The 20,521-nt window shown below is 43.6% G+C and overlaps 2 protein-coding genes across 2 annotated transcripts in view; one reads left to right on the forward strand and one right to left on the reverse strand.

Moving 5' to 3' along the window:
• Nucleotides 1–10,272: 10,272 nt before the first annotated feature.
• On the forward strand, nucleotides 10,273–15,379 carry igfbp3 (insulin-like growth factor binding protein 3). The gene is made up of 4 exons (XM_080209212.1): nucleotides 10,273–10,965; nucleotides 12,066–12,283; nucleotides 12,730–12,849; nucleotides 14,666–15,379. Exons 1-4 carry the CDS (start codon nucleotides 10,626–10,628, stop codon nucleotides 14,783–14,785), a joined length of 798 nt encoding a protein of 265 aa, XP_080065338.1. The 5' UTR covers nucleotides 10,273–10,625; the 3' UTR covers nucleotides 14,786–15,379.
• Nucleotides 15,380–15,384: 5 nt separating this feature from the next.
• igfbp1a (insulin-like growth factor binding protein 1a) overlaps nucleotides 15,385–20,521 on the reverse strand; it is a 97,099-nt gene continuing 91,962 nt past the window's right edge. Inside the window, exon 4 of the mRNA XM_080209205.1 lies at nucleotides 15,385–18,046. Within this exon, the coding sequence (XP_080065331.1) occupies nucleotides 17,894–18,046 (153 nt within the window). The 3' untranslated portion in view covers nucleotides 15,385–17,893. The remainder of the gene's footprint in view (nucleotides 18,047–20,521) is intronic.

Raw genomic sequence — 20,521 nt, forward strand, 5'->3', positions numbered from 1 at the left:
GACCTTCGGCTGAGTCATCACAAACTGTGCCTCAACCGCAACAGCAGTTAAGAGTGAGCCACTGGCTGAAGAAGGAAACAGCAACATTACCGGGAATGTTAACAAATGCAATATGCTCCAAACAATGCAGAAAAGCGGCCAGTTGCTTCGAAGATCGGCCGGTTTTAACAAGAGTTACTATTTTATAAAATAGTGAAGAGTCAAACTATTGAATATCAAACAGATTAAATCTCACTCGGTTAACAAAGAATTGACATTAGTGTGGCATGTTTTAAAATAACTGAGGATTGCCAGAATGGGTTTCTTTATTGTATGAAGTTGCTATCTTGGTTATATGTGTAGCGTGTGACGATGTAAGCTTCCTAAATTTATAACTGCCTTTTAAAAAGGACAAACTTTTTACGTCCACGATTAATTTAACAGGAGCTAAGCTTTCAAAATTTTACAATGAATTATATGGTATTCGCACATGTTCTACTTCAAAAGGAATAGCCATGTTGAATATTTGATGCTGATCCATAATAGCGACTCCGGTCTGATTTCATAGAATTGCATGACATTATAGCACAGAAGCAACCATTCGGCCCATTGAGTCTTTGCTAGCCTTTATACTCCATACAAGTCTCCTCGTACCCTTCAATTAATCTTGTCAACATATCCTATTATTTTCTCCCCAGTTGCACCCCTTTAAATAAGAACATAAGAACATAAGAACATAAGAAATAGGAGCAGGAGTAGGCCATCTGGCCCTTCGAGCCTGCCCCGCCATTCAATAAGATCATGGCTGATCTGTCGTGGCTCAGTTCCACTTTCCCGCCCTCTCCCCATAACCCTTAATCCCCTCTCTTATCAAAAACCCATCAACCCGCTTCTTAAAAATATTTAGCGAGGCAGCCTCCACCACTTCAACGGGCAGAGAATTCCAGAGATTCACCACCCTTTGAGTGAAGAAGTTCCTCCTCAACTCCGTTCTGAACCGCCCCCCCTCTATCTTGAGGCTGTGCCCCCTAGTCCTACTGTCTTTTTTGAGCGGGAAGAGTCTTTCCACCTCTATCCTATCCATCCCATTCATCATCTTATACGCCTCAATGAGATCTCCCCTCATTCTTCTAAACTCTAACGAGTACAAGCCTAGTTTATTCAGCCTCTCCTCATAGCTCAACCCCCTCAACTCCGGTATCAGCCTAGTAAACCTCCTCTGCACTCCCTCCAAGGCCAAAATATCCTTGCGCAGGTGCGGCGCCCAAAACTGCACACAGTACTCCAGCTGCGGCCTCACCAATGCCCTATACAGCTGCAGCAAGACCTCCCTACTTTTATATTCAATCCCCCTCGCTATGAAGGCCAGCATCCCATTCGCCTTCCTGACCACCTGCTGCACCTGCAGGCTGGGTTTTTGCGACTCATGCACAAGGACCCCGAGGTCCCTCTGCACCGTCGCCTGCTGCAGTTTTTCGCCACGTAAGTAATAGTCCTTCCTACCATTCTTCCTACCAAAGTGGACCACCTCACACTTGCCAACATTAAATTCCATTTGCCATTTCCTGGCCCATTCGCCCAGCCTATCTAGATCCTTCTGCAGACTCTCCACACCCTCCGCACAATTTGCCTTTCCCCCAATCTTGGTGTCATCAGCAAATTTCGACACCCTACACTCGGTTCCCTCCTCCAGATCATCTATATAAATGGTAAATAGCTGAGGCCCCAGCACCGACCCCTGGGGCACCCCACTAGTCACCAACCGCCAATCCGAATAGCACCCATTGACCCCCACTCTCTGCCTCCTATTTGACAACCAATCCTCTATCCACGCTAACACCCTACCCCCAACTCCATGTCCTCTGACCTTCTGCAGTAACCTCTTGTGAGGTACCTTATCAAACGCCTTCTGAAAATCCAGAAAGACCACATCCACCGGCTCTCCTCTATCCACCGCCCTAGACACATCCTCATAGAACTCCAGTAAATTTGTCAGACACGACTTCCCTTTAATGAAACCGTGTTGCGTCTGCCCTATCAAGCAATTCCCTTCAAGATGCCTTGCAATTTCCTCCTTAATGACGGATTCTAACATTTTACCTACCACAGACGTTAAACTAACCGGCCTGTAATTCCCCGCCTTTTGCCTGGCACCCTTCTTAAACAACGGCGTAACATTAGCCGTTTTCCAATCCTCCGGCACTTCCCCGGAATCCAGCGACGTCTGGAAAATAACCACCAAGGCATCCACTATCACCTCCGCCATTTCTTTCAGAACCCTCGGATGCATTCCATCCGGTCCTGGGGACTTGTCCACAATCAGCCCCTCCAGTCTGTCGCGCACCACCTCTCTAGTAACAGTAATGTCATTAAGACCCTCCAGTCCTACCACCTTTCCATCGCTAACACCCGGCAAATTATTCACGTCCTCCTCCGTGAAGACAGAAACAAAAAAGTTATTCAAGACCTTAGCCATATCCCCATCCCCTACCACTAGGTCCCCTTTCTCATCCGCTAAGGGACCAACGTTCACCCTAGCCAGCCTCTTCCTTTTTATATATTTATAAAAACTCTTGCTATCCTTTTTTATATTAAGCGCTAGCCCAGCTTCATAGCTTCTTCTACCCTCCTTTATCAACTTTTTTGTCAATCTTTGTTGACATTTAAACCTTTCCCAATCCTCTTCTCGCCCACTGCTCTTAGCTACTCTAAATTCCTCCGCTTTTAATTTAACACTTTCCTTCACCTCCTTCGTTATCCACGGCTTATTACCTCTCTTCCTACTGTCCTTTTTAACCATCGGAATAAATTTCTGCTGAGCACCAAGAAAGATCTCCTTAAAGATCCTCCACTGCTCCTCAGCAGACCTACCTTCCAACGCGCTCCCCCAGTCCACATTCGCCAATTCTTCTCTCATCCTACCATACTCCCCTCTATTCAAACAAAGGACGCGTGTCCGGGAACCCACTTTCTCCTCCTCCATCTGCACCAGAAACTCCACCATACAATGATCACTCTCTCCAAGAGGATCCTTCACCTCAAGGTCCCTAATTCTACCCGCCTCATTACATAGCACCAGATCCAAGATAGCTCGCTCCATGCTAGTTGTCTCAACTACCCCTTGAGTTCTAACCCCCGTTCGCCTTTTAACATGCATTGCCAAGTTCATGTGTTGGAGGGAAACTGACATTTAAGTTAAATAATATTTATATATCACAAACGCAGTTTGTGTTCTTTTTAATTCATGGGGTGTGGGCGTCACTGCAGCATTCATTACCCATCCCTAACTGCCCTTGTTAGGCCATTACTTTCGGAGGACAGTCACTCGCATTGCTGTCGATCTGGCGCCACAGGTTGGCCAGAGCAGACCGATTTAGTGAACCGGATTTACTCGTAAACAAATGAAGGGTCGCAGTTTTTAATATGAATTTTGGGTTACTCTGTAGAAAATGTTCAAATTGAATCAAAAAGTTAGTTTTTGAAAGACAAAATCAGGCTCGAATCAGAATGCAACTTTACTCCATCTGATTCAACAGTCTCATAAATAAATCTTTCTCGCAAATGCATTATTTAAAGTGCGTGGCAGATTTGCTAGGATCTATACGTGGAAAGTATAGGTTAATATTTTAGCTGCAGATCATTGGACATAAATGCTTTCTTGCAAAATAAACTACTTTGAAATTTGGTAATACTATTTGATGACTGCTACAAAAACCACGATGGGCAATACTAAACCATATAAGAGCCAAACACATTCAAATCCCGGATAAGGCAGACATTGTCCTTGAAACTCCAAAGTCTGGCTTGATTTGACCTTTTGAAGAAGCCAAGCACATGGGTCAGTTGTAAGACTGAGCTAACTCACGGCACCGCTATTTAAGGTAGCATTTGCCTGTTGTCCCAAAGCTTTTTCCTCTTTCTCTTCATTAAGGGTGATGCGGAAGTGACAGACAGGCCCCATTTGACTCAGTTGCAGTGGTGGTAAGACACTCGTCAAGAGACCGCTCTGTTTGCCGCAACACATCTGATGAAGTATAACTCCCAAGAGATATGAAGTGTTCAAAATATTAATAAAAATTGAGACAGTGAGTTCTCCCACTTTTGCTTGAAAAGTATACTTCACTGCAGCAACATTCTCCACATGCTCTGATCAAGCACTTATGTACAGAGCACTCTGCTGGTCACCCGAGTGCGGTTCCAGCGCTGTAATGAAATTGCTTTTGTAACTTTATCTGAGACAGGTACCACTGTAACTAAGTGGAAGGGGTACATTATCTATTTGTAACAGAACAGTTAGCAAGACCTGTCTTTTCTGTATTGTTACAGACAGTATAGATTACAATTTAGATTCGAGCTCCGGTTTTACTGAATGAATAGTGCAAAACTTCAAAATCCATATCAAATTCGGATTACAAAATTCACGATCGATACCATCTGCCCGATTCCTAGTTGATACTAATTCCATCTATAGTAGATATCCGGACCTTGATAGTAATTAATAGTAAGTAGATGATAGTCATAAGGGTGCTTTGCTCTAAGCGAGAGTAAGGGTGATTAATTAATGCAATATAACATCGAATTTATCAAGTATGTTTGTATAATTATTTATTTGAAAAAACAGCGTTGGATCTACAAGTGGAGGGAAAACTGGGGGTCAGACGTGTCCTTGAGTATTTTTATATCTCGTTGGTGAATCTCTGGAATTCTCTGCCCGTTGAAGTGGTGGAGGCTGCCTCGCTAAATATTTTTAAGAAGCGGGTTGATGGGTTTTTGATAAGAGAAGGGATTAAGGGTTATGGGGAGAGGGCGGGAAAGTGGAACTGAGCCACGACAGATCAGCCATGATCTTATTGAATGGCGGGGCAGGCTCGAAGGGCCAGATGGCCTACTTCTGCTCCTATTTCTTATTTCTTATGTTCTTATATGTGGGAGGAATTCAAACAAATCGAGGAACACAGTAGTCGTGTGACCTTGTATTGGGCATGCACCAAAGATACATATACATAATACGTAACAAGAAATTCCATGAACTAAGGATCTATGGGTTTCCCCTTTTTGATCGTCATGCCATTTCTGTTTTAACCTTAAGGTAATTGATTCAACTTTTTAAAACGTTACTATTCTGTCCACGCCCGGAATAGCATCCAAAATATCAATTGGAAGTGAGGATTTTTTTTGCACCTCAAAGTGTCGCAGCATCGCTTCGACTTACACATGGCAACAAAATGACTGCCAGGAGCAAGCTGTCAGTGTGTTTCTTCATTTCAACAACCTGTTTCCTATTCAACACGCGATTGGTTTGTGAATTAGCCCGCAATTAAATCCAGAGATCAGAGACAGGGGTGGGGTGGGGGGCGGCGCAGTGGAGGATTTGTGAAGGAGAATTCTGAAAGCAAAGATTCTGGCAATCCTGTCAGCAAGTGCAATGGTGGTAGGTAGGCGGCTTTGCTAAGAGAGGTTGTCATTGAATGAAACTTACAAGGACATTAAGGATGGAAGTCCAGGTGTTAAGCCTAGGAGATAGCAATGTCATCTCTGCTCTGACGAATGGTCATCTAGACGCGAAACGTTGGCTCTGTTGTCTCTCCACAGACGTGTCAGACCTGTTGAGATTTTCCAGCATTTTCTGTTTTTGTGGCAATGTCATAGAGTGGGACAGGGTTGATGGTGGACAGTCATATTGAAATGAAAGTGCCCGTCCTCAGCCCCCTGCCGTTGGCATCTCATCATTACTGGATGACAGGTTAACGCACTGCTAAGATCGAGTTGACCAAGTAAACATAAGAACATAACATAAGAACATAAGAAATAGGAGCAGGAGTAGGCCATCCAGCCCTTCGAGCCTGCCCCGCCATTCAGTAAGATCATGGCTGATCTGTCAGTTCCACATTCCCACCCTCTCCCCATAACCCTTAATCCCCTTGCTTATCAAAAACCCATCAACCCGTGTCTTAAAAATATTTAGCGAGGCAGCCTCCACCACCTCAACGGGCAGAGAATTCCAGAGATTCACCACCCTTTGAGTGAAGAAGTTCCTCCTCAACTCCGTTCTAAACCGTCCCCCCTTTATCTTGAGGCTGTGCCCCTTAGTCCTACTGTCCTTTCTGAGCGGGAAGAGCCTCTCCACCTCTACCCTATCCATCCCATTCATCATCTTATACGTCTCAATGAGATCTCCCCTCATTCTTCTAAACTCTAACGAGTACAAGCCTAGTTTATTCAGCCTCTCCTCATAGCTCAACCCCCTCAACTCTGGTATCAGCCTAGTAAACCTCCTCTGTACTCCCTCCAAGGCCAAAATATCCTTGCGTAAGTACGGCGACCAAAACTGCACACAGTACTCCAGCTGCGGCCTCACCAATGCCCTATACAGCTGCAGCAAGACCTCCCTACTTTTATATTCAATCCCCCTCGCTATGAAGGCCAGCATCCCATTAGCCTTCCTGACCACCTGCTGCACCTGCAGGCTGGGTTTTTGTGATTCATGCACAAGGACCCCAAGGTCCCTCTGCACCGTCGCCTGCTGCAGTTTTTCGCCTCGTAAGTAATAGTCCTTCCTACCATTATTCCTACCAAAGTGGACCACCTCGCACTTGCCAACATTAAATTCCATCTGCCATTTCCTGGCCCATTCGCCCAGCCTATCTAGATCCTTCTGCGGACTCTCCACACCCTCCGCGCAATTTGCCGTTCCCCCAATCTTGGTGTCATCAGCAAATTTCGACACCATACACTCGGTTCCCTCCTCCAGATCATCTATATAAATGGTAAATAGCTGAGGCCCCAGCACCGACCCCTGGGGCACTCCACTAGTCACCAACCGCCAATCCGAATAGCACCCATTAACCCCCACTCTCTGCCTCCTATTTGACAACCAATCCTCTATCCACGCTAACACCTACCCCCAACTCCATGCCCCCTTACCTTCTGCAATAACCTCTTGTGAGGTACCTTGTCAAACGCCTTCTGAAAATCAAGAAAGACCACATCCACCAGCTCTCCTCTATCCACCGCCCTAGACAGATCCTCATACAACTCCAATAAGTTTGTCAGACATGACTTCCCCTTAACGAAACCGTGCTGCGTCTGCTCTATCAAGCAATTCCCCTCAAGATGCCTCGCTATTTCCTCCTTGATGACGGATTCTAACATGTTACCTACAACAGACGTTAAACTAACCGGCCTATAATTCCCTGCCTTTTGCCTGGCACCCTTCTTAAACAACGGCGTAACATTAGCCACCTTCCAATCTTCCGGCACTTCCCCGGAATCCAGCGACGTCTGGAAAGGAAAGAACCTTCTGGCTTGAACTTTCTGGCGATGGTAGAGAAAGGGTGTTTTTTTTCTTTCCACTTTGGAGTTGAGCAAAAATCCCCCTTGCCCACAGCTCGCTGTTGGAAAGACAGATGAACAATACAGCAACCGTTGTGGAGCCAGGACTGGTGGCAAAGCTAGCTATCATCATCACCATGTACATGAGAGTTAGTGCCAGATAACGTTGAGATGCTGGAGGAGAGGGTATTAGCGAGTCTGGCTGAAGATGGATAGATGTGTAATTTGGAACTGCGAGTGGACAAAAGCAAATGATGTCTAGTGAAAGTTGGAAGAGACATAAAAATTAATACTCATAGTTATAATGCTTATTTTGACCTGGGCATACTCTAACGTTCAATGGAATGAGGTTATTTGGAAATGTAGTTCCTGCATGATCAATGCGGGGGTTATAGGGAACGGGGAGTGGGGGTGGGGTGGTAATAAGCCTGAGCCTTTTTGGAGGTCGGTACAGACTCGATGTGCATTGTAGCGATTCAATGGAAAGACGCTTTGGTTTTCATGGAAACATGGATGGAGTCATCGAGTCAAATCCCCAAAACACTGGTGAAAGTCTAACAAAACATTGCAATCTCCTTTATTGAAAATGGAATCTGATTTATAGTGAGGGGTTCTAATTATAAATGGACACAATTTTGGACAAGAATCCCCCTCGTCCAAAGGATCAGAGAATCAAGCAGATATTTGAAATATTGAAATTGTCAATGAGTAAGAATTGTTTTTAAAATACAAATCAGTGTGTGCTGGGAAGACTGGGCAGGTCAGGCAGCCTCTGCGGAGGGGAGAGGTTGGGGGGGATTACATCTTCATTGGTCTCTCGTCAGGCTGCCCCCTTTCAATCAGTGATCAGTGAAACAAGGGGGTGGAAATAAGGCTGATGGATTTGACCAAATGATCGGTCACATACACATTACAGCCATTCAGCTTTGTATCAACAGCTGAGTGGTGGGGATGGTGGGAGGGGTAATATTTTGGAGGCACGTTGTTTAGCTCTGACCTTGTCTGTTTTTTTTCCCCCTTTCCAATGCAGAGATGCCGGGAGGTGAGATCTTCAAGCCGGTCTAATGCTATTCCCTCATCTGGGGGCAGAGGGTGGGGGCTGCAGTGGCGGATTGCGGCACTGGCCGGTTTACAGCAGAGCTCTGCCTGGAACAATGGATTTTGGATCAAGGCGGCAGGGAGAAAATGAATGTCCCAAATCCGGCACCGGCTGCCCAACAAACAGTCTCAAACCCTCCCCTAGCCGCCTCCCACTCTCCACAGGGACTTCAAATTACTACCAATCCAGGAAAGTCAATCTCCTATTAAAATAAAATCAGCAAGCCACAGATTCATTTCTAATAATCCATCCAGACCCGTGTGTATTACTCATCAGTCTGTGTACAGGGTCCTTAGAGCGAACATGTGTAAAAAAAACGCCCCCGAAATAACCACTTTTTAAACAAAAGCGAAACAAAATTTAATGGTGCATCGTTAATATTGGATTCTGCTTTCTAGATGCTTTATTTTGTGATGCAGCTTTTTTTTAAGGGAAGGGGTGAGACTGAGTCAGAGTTCAGTGTGGAGGCAGCAAGCAGGAGCAATCTGAGTGTCTTTGTATCCTCTTCCCCCTCCCTGCATTCAGCAGTCAGTTCAGGGTGTGCACAGTTGCTAGGACACGCTTTAAACAATCCCAGCCACGGTGGTTGGGGCTGCTCTGCCCGGGTTAAAGCACACACACTCCAAACCAACCCTCTCTCCAAAATGCACTTGGAGGAGCTTCCCCCCCGAACGCCTCACCCCCCTTTCAAACCCATTCCCATTTTTGGCCATAAAATACTGGGAGAGGGAGCTGAAACAGGTTTGGATAAAACAAAATCGTGTTAAATAAAATGACATTTAAAAACGGAATTCGAAGCCAAATGGCGTGGAGGGGGGAGGTTTTTTATACAATGTGCAAAACTCAGTTGCAGACATCTAAGTGCACCTTAAACTGGCCCTGAAACCAAGAGTTCACAAGTCTCAAAATGTGGTACTAAACTTGAATCTAAGTTGAAACTGTTTGATTCCCGTTTTCCCTTCTCAACAAGAGAGCTGCTGATCGCTTCGCAGCGACCCTGCTCACTCTGTGTGTGTGTGGGTGGGTGGGGGGGGGGCGCGGAATGAATGCACATGGGCTTTGCCTATCTCCCGAAAACTGTGTGTGCGTGCGTGTGTGAGAGTGGCGGGGTGGGGGGTGGTGGCGGAGAGAGGATATGAGCTTTGCCTATCTCCCTAAAGCAGGGTGGGAGTGTGGGGGGGGGGGGGGGGAGGTGGAGGTGGTCGGAAAGCATAAGGGGTTTGCCTATGTCCCTAAAGCAAGGCAGGCGAACGTGCGGCGAAAGGTGTAAGAGATCCGTGGCATGATTAGAATCTCAGCACGCTGGAATGGTCTGGTTCTCACTGTGAGGGAGACACATCAGTTCCGAGACTGTTCCGACTGCTCAACATTGAACAATAGAAAGGCACCGACGCACAAGCATTGCATTTGGCTCAGGTGAACCAGACTCTAAGTTACAAGGAGCCTGTCCGCTTGGCTGAGAACAATCTCCATCCATCAGTGACTGGCACAAGCGTCAACTTTAATCATCAATTTGTGCACATTCATCAGCCCGGGTGGCACAGGTCACTCTTACTTAAGTACTGTGTGCACTTTATTCTTTCGCCGTTGTTCAAAGCAACAGTTTAATCTGCTGCAGACTGACCATCTCTCAGTCAGTGAAACATTATGTGACTCCTATAAATTAAAATAGCACCCCTCTCCCCCACCCCCCACCCCTGTGTGGGGCTGCTCCCCCGGGGCCAGTGGCATTGCTGCTCAGTGTTCCGGGGGTGGCACTCATAGGGGAGATTTGGAGAGGGGGGCAAAGAAATTGCCCCGCCCCGAAACCTGTATCAGCAAATAACCAAGTGCCAGAATCCAATGGGAGGCGAGTGAATTATTCATATTCCAGGGGGCGGGCTCTCTCCTTTCTTGATATAAGAGAACCTGCATTCGCTCCTGGTTTCTCGGAGTGGAAGCAAGTGCGAGCGGGTAAAGTTTATTGAAAAAGAAAGTCACTTTTTTTAAAACCAAAAAAAGGAAACTTTTGCTGCAAGTTCGGTTTGAAATTCGGTGGGAGCAGCAGACCTGTTTTGTGTTCTTTCTCCTGTCTTCCCTGCCTTTCTGATTTGTGTCTGTATTTTGTGTGTGTGTGAGAGGAGCTCTTTGCTCAGTAGTGACCTCCTCCTCCACCACCTCTACCCCAACTCCTTCTCCCCCTCCTCCTCTTGCTGCTGCTGTGTTCACTCAAGCGATGGTGTACGCGCTGTGTGTGCTGGCCGTGGCGGCGGCGAGTGTCAAGTTGGCCGCCTCCCTGGGACCTGTGGTCCGTTGCGAGCCGTGCGACGCCCGGGCGCTGGCTCAGTGCAAGCCGCTGCAGGGAGACTGCCAGCCGGTCAGGGAGCCGGGCTGCGGCTGCTGCATGACCTGCGCCCTCCGGCAGGGGCAGCCGTGCGGCGTGTACACGGAGCGCTGTGCCGCCGGCTTCACCTGTCTGCCCCGGGCCGGGGAGAGCAGACCGCTGCAGGCGCTCCTGGAGGGCAGGGGGCTGTGCACTAACCAGACGGCGAAACTCCACGTCCTCACCGCTCCAGGTACTAGAATCATGCTTTTTGTATTCTTCCGAAACAGCTGAATTGTAAACTCTCTTAATAGTTTAATCTCACATCTCCAGCAAGCCATTGGCTTTTTTGTTAACCACATTTTCTCTGTATAAAGAATTGTTTTACTCTGTATAAAGAATTGCTTTAGATTTCGCTGGCTTGTAAAAAAAATCTCTCAATAGTGTTAGTATCAGTTAGTGTTCTTGAACTTTCAAAGCAGTAATGTGTGTGTGTGTGTGTGTGCTGGAGTCAAGGTTCAGTGATTGCATCATTGCTGCCACTTCAATCTTACCTGATGCTCAGTTTCTAGGCTTAACCCGCTCGCAAGAGCCGGGGGGAGGGGGCTGGGAGCTGTTTAAATAGTCGCCTCACTGCTGGGTGAAATGGCAACATTGCCTCTTTATGTTTTATGGGGGCGGGGAAGAGGGTGTGCCTTGGCCCTTTTGCGGCAGAGTTGACGGTGGTAACTTTCTAAAAATTAATTTCTGTCTGGAAAAGCTTCATATGTACTTTTAAGTCACCAGGCAAATTCCATGCGATGCACGAACTTTTCAGTTTGGGCGCATTTCAACGCAGCCTGCTCTGAGAGAAATCACTTGCTTATACACGTGGAATAGCGTTGCTGCACACAACCCAATGCTGCTTTCAAGGTTTAAAATCTCCCTTTCTTTGGTTACAGCCATAATACTATTAGTGTGACGGTGCACAATCTCTTCATTACTGTAAAAGGGATGGGGGATAAGAGTAAGTACAGTTTGCAGCGCCGCTGTGGCCATAGTAAAGTTGTTAGCAGGCATTTGGTACAGTGGAGTGTGCAATGTGGCGATGTTAGCTCACCACCGTCTGGTGGAGCAGAGCATTTACAAGGCTTGTTGCTGAGCGATAGTCCATTTTAAAAGCCCTACATGGCTAGACTGAGGGCTGGAATCAACTGGTGAAGCAGTCGAACCATTCTGTACACTTGCCTGTTCCCCCTATTTCAGTGTAGTTATCATAAAGCTTATACACTGAAGAAGACCTTTACTCCACAGGATTGTTTTGTCTGAACCAAACTCTTTAATGACGCGACTTTCATTTTGACTTTTTTTTAGAAAAAGCCAACCGTTCCGAGGAAGAAACGAATGCCAATAACTCCGGGAATGAGTGGAGTCCCAACACACACCGAATGCAAGAGAGTAAAACTCATCAGCACAATAAGCTACTGCAGAAAGAGGCATCGAAAAAATCCCAGCTCTACAAAATAAACAATGAAGCAGAGAACACTGAAACCACCAACTTTTCTTCAGAAATTAAACATGACACCGAATACGTAAGTGGGCAGTAATGGGCACTTGTCAACTATATATGCATTTCCAAATATTTTAATCTTCTGTTAAATTCCCTCCAAATTTGTGAGATCAAGTTATGCACTTGGACCATTTAGCACCATGAGGTGAGAATCCCTCTGGTCTCTGCAGTGACTTCACAAATTCACTGAAGATTCCTACTGCAACATTTCTACTCAATCTAATACTGATCTGTTTTCATTCAGTGTGTTCAGCATTGCAGACATGCTGCACACAGGAAATAAATAAGGCTAACTAGAAGCGACCATTGTGATTTTTATCCTAGTGCATTGAGTTGTTGCATTTTCAATTCATAAAATCTTATTTGAAATAGTTACACTTTTGTTCTGAATTAGTGATTTTATTAATGTTTAGCTTTTCTTCTGTATCAAGGCTCATGAGATCTTTTCTGCCTATATATGTTTATCAGGGTCCTTGTCGGAGAGAAATGGAAGACATCCTAAATAATCTGAAGGCTGTATCCGTTCTGAGCCCCAGAGGTGTATACATTCCAAATTGTGACAAAAAAGGCTTCTACAAGAAAAAACAGGTTTGTGTTGTCACATTGTTAATAACTTTCCTTCCTTTGTTCCACTTCATAGATGTTTCCCTTTCTAATTGTGCATTGGACACACTCACTGAAATTGTCTAACAACAAAAATGTGTTGTTCCATCCCAAACACATAAGGTATATTGATTACCAAACAGATAATGCACTAACTAAAATGCAGAAACTCCCAATAATATCTATGCTATGGAGTCGGAGGGTCTGTGGACCCTGTTTCATTCATGGCTTAATATTGGAGACAAATGGAAAGGTGCCATAATCAATTTGATTTAACCCATAGTTAGTACCCTTGAATGTTGGGCATTATTTATGCACAACTCCCAACAAATGTGAAATAATACCCAACATTCATCTATTATTTACACATTGGACTAACCTGAAATTTGTGCATGTTTTGGGGAACTATTGGGAATGTGGAATTCAAGGTAGCATGATCCTGTCACACCTCTCCTGTATCAGTAATGTGTAGTGTTTTGGCTAACTGGGAGGGTGGAATGCAAGCTGCTACCATTTCAGATGACTAAGCAAGCTGTCACTTGCTACTTAGCTGATCTTAAAATCCGTGAACATTGAAAGAATAGGATTTGCCTTTTTGCAGTTCATAATTTATACCCCAAATGGTTTTTAACTCAGAAATAACTAAATAGCTAGTCCTTGGGAGAAACCTTTTAAAATAGCAACTGTTGCTGAAAACAAATGATTTGGGAATATTGGGACAGGAGTTGGCCCTTTCCTCTCCTGAACCTGTTCTGTCCTTCATTTAGGATCATGATAGATCTTTCTTTCAACTTAAGGAGTACCGAGGCAGGTAAATTAACGCCACTACTCAAAAAAAACTTGTTAACATTAGTTCTTTAGATTAGCAAGTGCTGACTAGTCTTAATATCTCTCTGGAGAGAAATTTTGCAGTTTTCTATTCTTTGCCATGTCAAGAATTAGACTAATTCCCTCTGAAAATTCAATTGCAGCATCAGTCAGTCAGGTAGTGAGTGCTATTATATTCATGGTAGACAGACCCTTTACAACATGAAACAACTATCTGTAGACAGCAGCTTGATGTTTGCATTGCAAAGGCTTGCATTGTGATTTTTCCAGCAAAACATTTCAGTAGGAAGTGGAAAAGCAAAACACTGAGGATACTGGAAATCTGAAATAAAAACAGAAAATGCTGAAAGTACTCAGCTGGTCTGGCAGCATCTGTGGAGAGAAAAACAGAGTTAACGTTTCAGTTCTGTGACCTATTGAAAGGTCTCAAGTCTGAAGCGTTAACTCTGTTTCTGTCTTCACAGATGCTGCCAGACCTGCTGAGTATATCCAGTCTTTTCTGTTTTAAGAGTTAGAAGTGGATATCTTTCACGTTAGTTGATATCCGAAGATAATGGCGCTCAATGAAACATGCTGAGGGTGTAAGAAAAAATTCATTCAAGAACAAGTTCCTATAATTCGGTTGCAAACTGTTAAAGCAATCCAGTACACTGTGTCAGGTAGCTAATTTAAGATGCAGGCCTACTGACTCAAAAGCATTGTACGTCGCCCCATATTATGGTGCCAAAACCTCAACAAGAATGGCTGCCATGCTACAGCTAAAGTTCTTATAAGATGCAAACTTCACAAACGTGAGGCAAACCTTTGCTAACATATGAATGCTGCCAGGCATCCCTACACCACACAGTCAACAATATGGGTTTTTTAATGCATGTAGCAATTGATTTGGCCATTAATGATTATATTATGTTTGAAGAAAAGATGGCATTATGGTTTATTTAAATGTTGCAACTATTTTTCCCCTTTACCACAGTGTCGATCTTCTAAAGGGAGAAGGCGAGGTGTCTGCTGGTGTGTGGATAAATATGGCATTCAGCTGCCCAGCTATGACAGAAATGGGGAATTGCGTTGTTATAGCTTTGAGAGTAAGTGAGGAATCCCGCAGCTCTTGTGGACTCTGTATGTATGTGAGAGAGAGAGAGAAAGAGAGAAAGCAAAAACGAAAGAGAATGAGCAAGAGACACTGATCAATCAGAGACCTCAGAGCAACTGGCAGTAGGCGTGGACTGTCCTTGTTCTGGAGCTGTGAGTTCTGCTGCCAGCTTAGGATGGGAAAGAGGGCTTACTTCAGCCCAGATGATGCAGCTCTAACCTGCCACATATTCTTCCATCTCCCTGAAAGAGTGGGAGTTTTTTTTTTAATTCCCAAGAAATCTGCACTACAGTTCCCAAGGAAAAAAGGCACTTCGGAAAGGAATCAGGGAATCTCCACTTGACTATTTAAAAACTGCCTGTGACCAATTTGATCCTGACAGACTTTGTGCTCTTATGTAAAAAATATTAGTGTATGAGACTACATATTTTGAAATGTCTTGTTCTGCGGGTCTGAAACAGGAACCTAGCCTTCACGGGTAAAACTTTCTATAAAATTTAAAAAGGACATTTGTTCTTTTAAAAAAAAAGCTTTCATGTTACTAAAAAGTCATATGATTATTTTTCCTTAAATGAAATGAATATTCTGTTAGAATATGGTCTGTATTTAATATAATTATGTTTTTTAATAAACATTATTTAAACCGAATAAACACAAAGCATTGTTTTTTTTCCTTATACAGCAACAAGTCAGTAGCTTACTTTGTACCACGGTATCACAGAAATCAAAAATTCATTGAAACTAATTTGACTAACTGTGGACCATAATTATGTAATAATTTTCTACCATGAAATTTAGATGATGCAGTTACATTAAAACGGAAACATGCTACCATAGCATTTTGATTGCTCCTTTACTGCAATAGTTTATAATCAATGTGAACAAATGTAGTGAGTGCCATCTAGTGGTTACAGGCTACTAAACCAGCATCAGCATATAAAACCCAGCAAGTGCAGGAAATCAAAACTTTCCATCTCATGGTCAAGCCAATATGTTCAACACAGTTATAATTGACAGGCACTTTTTTTGTATACATTCAGTAAAATAATGCACTGTTGTTTAATCCAATAACTACTCCACTGCAAGCATTCTTTACTCTTGAAACATGTAGTGACTTTGTGTGTTGGGGTGAGGTGAATTCACAAATTTGATACAGGAAAAGTCAACACTTTTTGGAAGCAAAAACACCAAAAATTTTAAAACTACTCAATATGTAAGACAATGTTTGAAGTAAAAACTGCTTAATTACTGTTGTACTTTAATTGTTCACGTTAAAATGGCAAAAACAAAATTTAGAATTGATTGGAATTGATACCCAGAATTGGTCACTCTTGGATCAGTGGGTATATTCATTTTTTTTAAAACCTGCTGGCAGAGGATTAGCTCAATTCTTCATTGCCGCTTCAGTTATTCCCAATGAGCATAGAATCCCTACAGTGCAAAATGAGGCCATTTGGCCCACTGAGTCTGCACTGACTCTCTGACAGAATATCTTACCCAGGCTTACCCTTCTGTCCTATGCCTATAATTTCACACATTTACCCCACTATTCCCCCTGACATCTTTGGACTGTGGGAGAAAACTGGGTCACCCAGAGGAAACCCACAGAGGCACAGGGAGAACGTACAAATTCCACACAGTCATCTGAGGCAGGAATTGAATCCAGGTCCCTGGTGTTGTGAGACAGCAGTGTTAACCACTGTGCCACTGCAATGACCAAGAAATGGCTGGTTATTTCAGACCACTTAATTAAAATAAAAAATCCCCTGAAGAAACTCTGACTACAGATTTTCCATTCCTATGCTACAGGTATTAAGTAGGTTGATCGGTCTACTGTTTTCTTGCCTGAGGGCTAGTGTCTGCACATTAGTTGAAGCAAAAGTACTTTGGGAGGACAAAGGATGAAATCCATATCAATCCTTAGTTACAGTGATTACAAAATTACAATATGATCACATGCTTTGTGGAGAACTGGACATCTAAGAGCTCAGAGTGCAAAGGGCCAACATTAAATATTTTCATTAATGCAAATATTATTTGGAAAATGTGTGATGATGATGTAACTTTGCACCACAAGAATTAAAGTATATTTTTTCCTTTGTAATGAACATTTAAATTCACCATTTGATGTCTGATAAATTTAAACACAGACTTCACCAAACACCTAGTATTACTCATAAAAGTGTGTTAAAGAACACTATTTAAATTTATTTATTAGCATCACAAGCAGACTTACATTAACACTGCAATGAAGTTACTGTGAAAATCCCCTAGTCACCACACTCTAGCACGTGTTTGGGTACACTGAGGGAGAATTTAGCATGGTCAATGCACCTAACCAATACGTTTTTTTGGACTGTGGGAGGAAACCGGAGCACCTGGAGGAAACCCACGCAAACATGGGGAGAATGTGCAGACTCCACACAGACAATGACCAAAGCCAGGAACCGAACTGGGTCCCTAGCACTGTGAGGCAGCAGTGCCACAAAACACAAAAATGAAGTTTGAGCAGTTAACAAAAGTTACTGGAATCTGAAGCCATGTACAGCTTGAAACACACTGCTATATTTTGGTTCTATCAAATATTGACTTCTAAAATGAAGATTGGAAGTATGACTTGAAGATGTTTAATCCCAATGAAGGCAATAGTCAATTAACATTGGCAGCAATTGTATCTGTGATATAGGACTTCAACTTTACATAACTTTCATGCCATGAGACCATGAGGTCCATTATTGCAATAATAATGTGTTATTACCATTGATTATACATAGACTTGCAGTGTACCCAGTAACTGTTTAGATAATACTTCAACTGAGAATAATCCAGTCACGCATTTTTAACAACAGAATTATCCTTGTGCTCATTAGCAGTGATCCAAAAGAGCAACAAGCAACAGTAGATTATTTCACTGGGCAATTTATATAGATGTTACCTTAAATGTGATTTATTAAAAATGAAATCTTTAAACTAAAAAAAAGCAGGAAATAAATAGCTTACATAAAAGAAAGATAACTGTAACCTTACAGGTATCACCTTCAAATGCTGTGGAGTAACATGTGAAAGAAAAGCAAAGATTTTAATGCCTCATCAGTTTCTTAAGACACTTCAGTTATTTTGTTCTGCTGATGCTGAACCACGTCTGTCGTGCCTGTGGCATTGGGGATCACCTCTCATTTCTGGAGATCCAGGGATTCTCTTTCCATTCCAGCGAAAAACACACCAACATCTCCCACGCTGTCCATCCAGTGATGATTCACACTTTGAAAAGACAAGCACAGAAGCGTCATTGTCCTCTTTGCAAATAATAGGTGAAATGTATATGAAAATTATGTAATGTGCAGAAATAAGCTTTCCTCAATGTAACCACACAAAATACCCATACAAAACAGTATGATCAAGGTTAGCACTGATGGTGTAGTGCCTTATTCAAAGGGAAAATGTTCTGAACAATCATGTGTGGGGCATCAGTATATCTGATTGATAGCTTTTGCAATATTCTGCAGAGAATAGCAGAACCATTGAAAAGTTACAGCGCAGAAGGAGGCCCTTCAGACCATCTAGTTCATGCCAGCCCAAGGACATCCAGGTGCCCTTTCTAATGCCATCTTCCTGCACCCAGTCTATAGCCCTGTAGCTTGCAGCACATAAGATGCCAATCCAGGCGTTTTTTTAAAGAGTTTAGAGTCTCTGTCTCCATTGCCAATTTGGGCAGTGAATTCCAGACACCCACCCCCCCTTTTTGGAAACATGTTCTTCGTCATGTCCCCTCTACCCCTACTGCCACTTTTCTTGAATCTATGTCTCCTGGTTCTAGAATTCTCCACCAAGAGAAACAATTTTATTCTGTCCACTCTATCTTCTCCTCAGGCACGTCTACACCTCTTGCAAGTCACCCCTTAGCCTTCTTTGTTCTAAAAAAAACAACCCCAACCTATCCGATCTTTCCTCGTGGCTACACTTTTCTAGCCCTAGTAACATTTTTGTAAACCTCCTCTGCATTCTTTCCAGAGCAATTATGTCCTTCCTGTAATATGATGACCAGAACTGCCCCCAATCCTCCAGTTGTGGCCTCACCAGAGTTTTATACAATTCCAACATTATATCCTTACTTTTATGTCCTATAACTCTGCCAATGAAGGAGAGCATTCCATTTGCCTTCCTTACAATCTGTCTCATTGAACTGCTGCATTGATGGACCTTTGTACTTTGTAATGCTACTGTGCCTTTAAGAAATGTATTTTAAGCAAATTCTCAGCAGTTAATAAATGGCCTCTTTGTTTTTCATTTTGGCAGTGAGCTGTCCGAGCTGATGCGTTTTTTATTGTTGATAAAGCCATATAATGGGTCTTTTGTTTATGTTTAACATGGATCTAATGCAGTACTCTGGAGTTTATGACCCTTTTGAATCATTGATTTAATTTGCTGTTTGGTAGGTCAGCTGCCTTTTGACAGTTTGACCAGCTGTGACCTTCAGGTAAGTTCTGGGATGGGAGGTGAATGAGGAAGGAGCATCTCCCATGGAGTGAGAAGAGCACCATCCACCCATGGCTCCATAGGACAGTGCGTTTTGAGAAATAAAATGAAAGAAAATGTAGTTGGTGAATACTGGGACCATTGGAGATGTTGAGTGAAGCAGGCCCAACACCTATCCCACTCAAAAGGTGACTTGGTTTGTGACTCGGATCCTTTAAAAGGCATTTAATTCTTTTAGGTATCTGCTCAGTTTTGATAAACAGTTACCAATTTCTACCACATGGGGCAGCACAGTGGCACACTGGTTAGCACTGCTGCTTCAGTGCCAGGGGCCCAGGTTTGATTCCCGACTTGGGTCACTGTGTGTGTGGAATTTGCACAATCTCCCCATGTCTGTGTGGGTCTCGTCCAGGTGATCCGGTTTCCTCCCGCAGTCCAAAGATGTGCAGGTTAGATTGACTGGCCATACTAAATTGACCCAAGTTTTGGGGGGAATTAGCAGGGTAAGTGTGTGGGGTTATGGCAATAGGATGAGATTGGTATTGGTGCAGGCTCAATGGGCCAAATGGCCTCATTCTGTACTGTAAGAATTCTATGACTATTCTCTTTCCTACAATGACAGTACCAAATGAAGGGATGATAAACTGGGAGGAAGAATAGTTGAGATAGACTGTCTAAGTGATAGCAGCAGAAAATAGAACAGTACATTTTGATTAAGAAGTACATAGAAAATATATCCTCATAGTAAGATTCTTAACAGACACAGACAGGGGTAGAGATGCAAATAAATAGGTCCTGTGTCAGGACTCAGTCAAGTTTTTTGGGTGCAATTCAGGTTGAATCTTCCATGTTGAACTGAGGGAGTCTTATATAGTTGGAGGTGCTCAGGGTGCTCTTACAGTTGCACCCACCAGCTGATGGGCAGGACAAGCCGATAAGATAGTGAGAGAGCTGAGAAATCAGGTTCATTTCTCACCTCTCATGATCTTACCTGCAACTGATACCCAATATGTTCAGCCACACGCCCATTTCCAGTGAGAGGTTGAACAATTTAATATTTAAAACTGAATTTGCATTGATTTAATGAGCCCAGGATGGAATCATCCAGGCTTACATGCCTGTGTGACTGTGCTAGGAGGGGTTCTCTCTGATGAGAATCACTGCTGCTCCGCAGCAACAGGGACCAGTTGTAACGATCTCTCTGGTAGAACAGAGGCCATTGAAGCCCCCCAGGGAGATCAGGGGCAAGGGCTGTTTCCC

The sequence above is a fragment of the Carcharhinus amblyrhynchos genome, chromosome 2 (genome assembly GCF_965287045.1).
Source record: "Carcharhinus amblyrhynchos chromosome 2, sCarAmb.v2.hapA, whole genome shotgun sequence".
NCBI classification, from domain to species: domain Eukaryota; kingdom Metazoa; phylum Chordata; class Chondrichthyes; order Carcharhiniformes; family Carcharhinidae; genus Carcharhinus; species Carcharhinus amblyrhynchos.

What these genes read in the sequence shown, in the direction of transcription:
- igfbp3 (XM_080209212.1), top strand. Translation starts at nt 10,626, where the DNA reads ATGGTGTACGCGCTGTGTGTGCTGGCCGTGGCGGCGGCGAGTGTCAAG. An exon ending in TTAAACATGACACCGAATAC is followed by an intron (nt 12,284 to 12,729) that starts GTAAGTGGGCAG and finishes TATGTTTATCAG; the next exon opens with GGTCCTTGTCGGAGAGAAAT. An exon ending in GCTTCTACAAGAAAAAACAG is followed by an intron (nt 12,850 to 14,665) that starts GTTTGTGTTGTC and finishes CCTTTACCACAG; the next exon opens with TGTCGATCTTCTAAAGGGAG.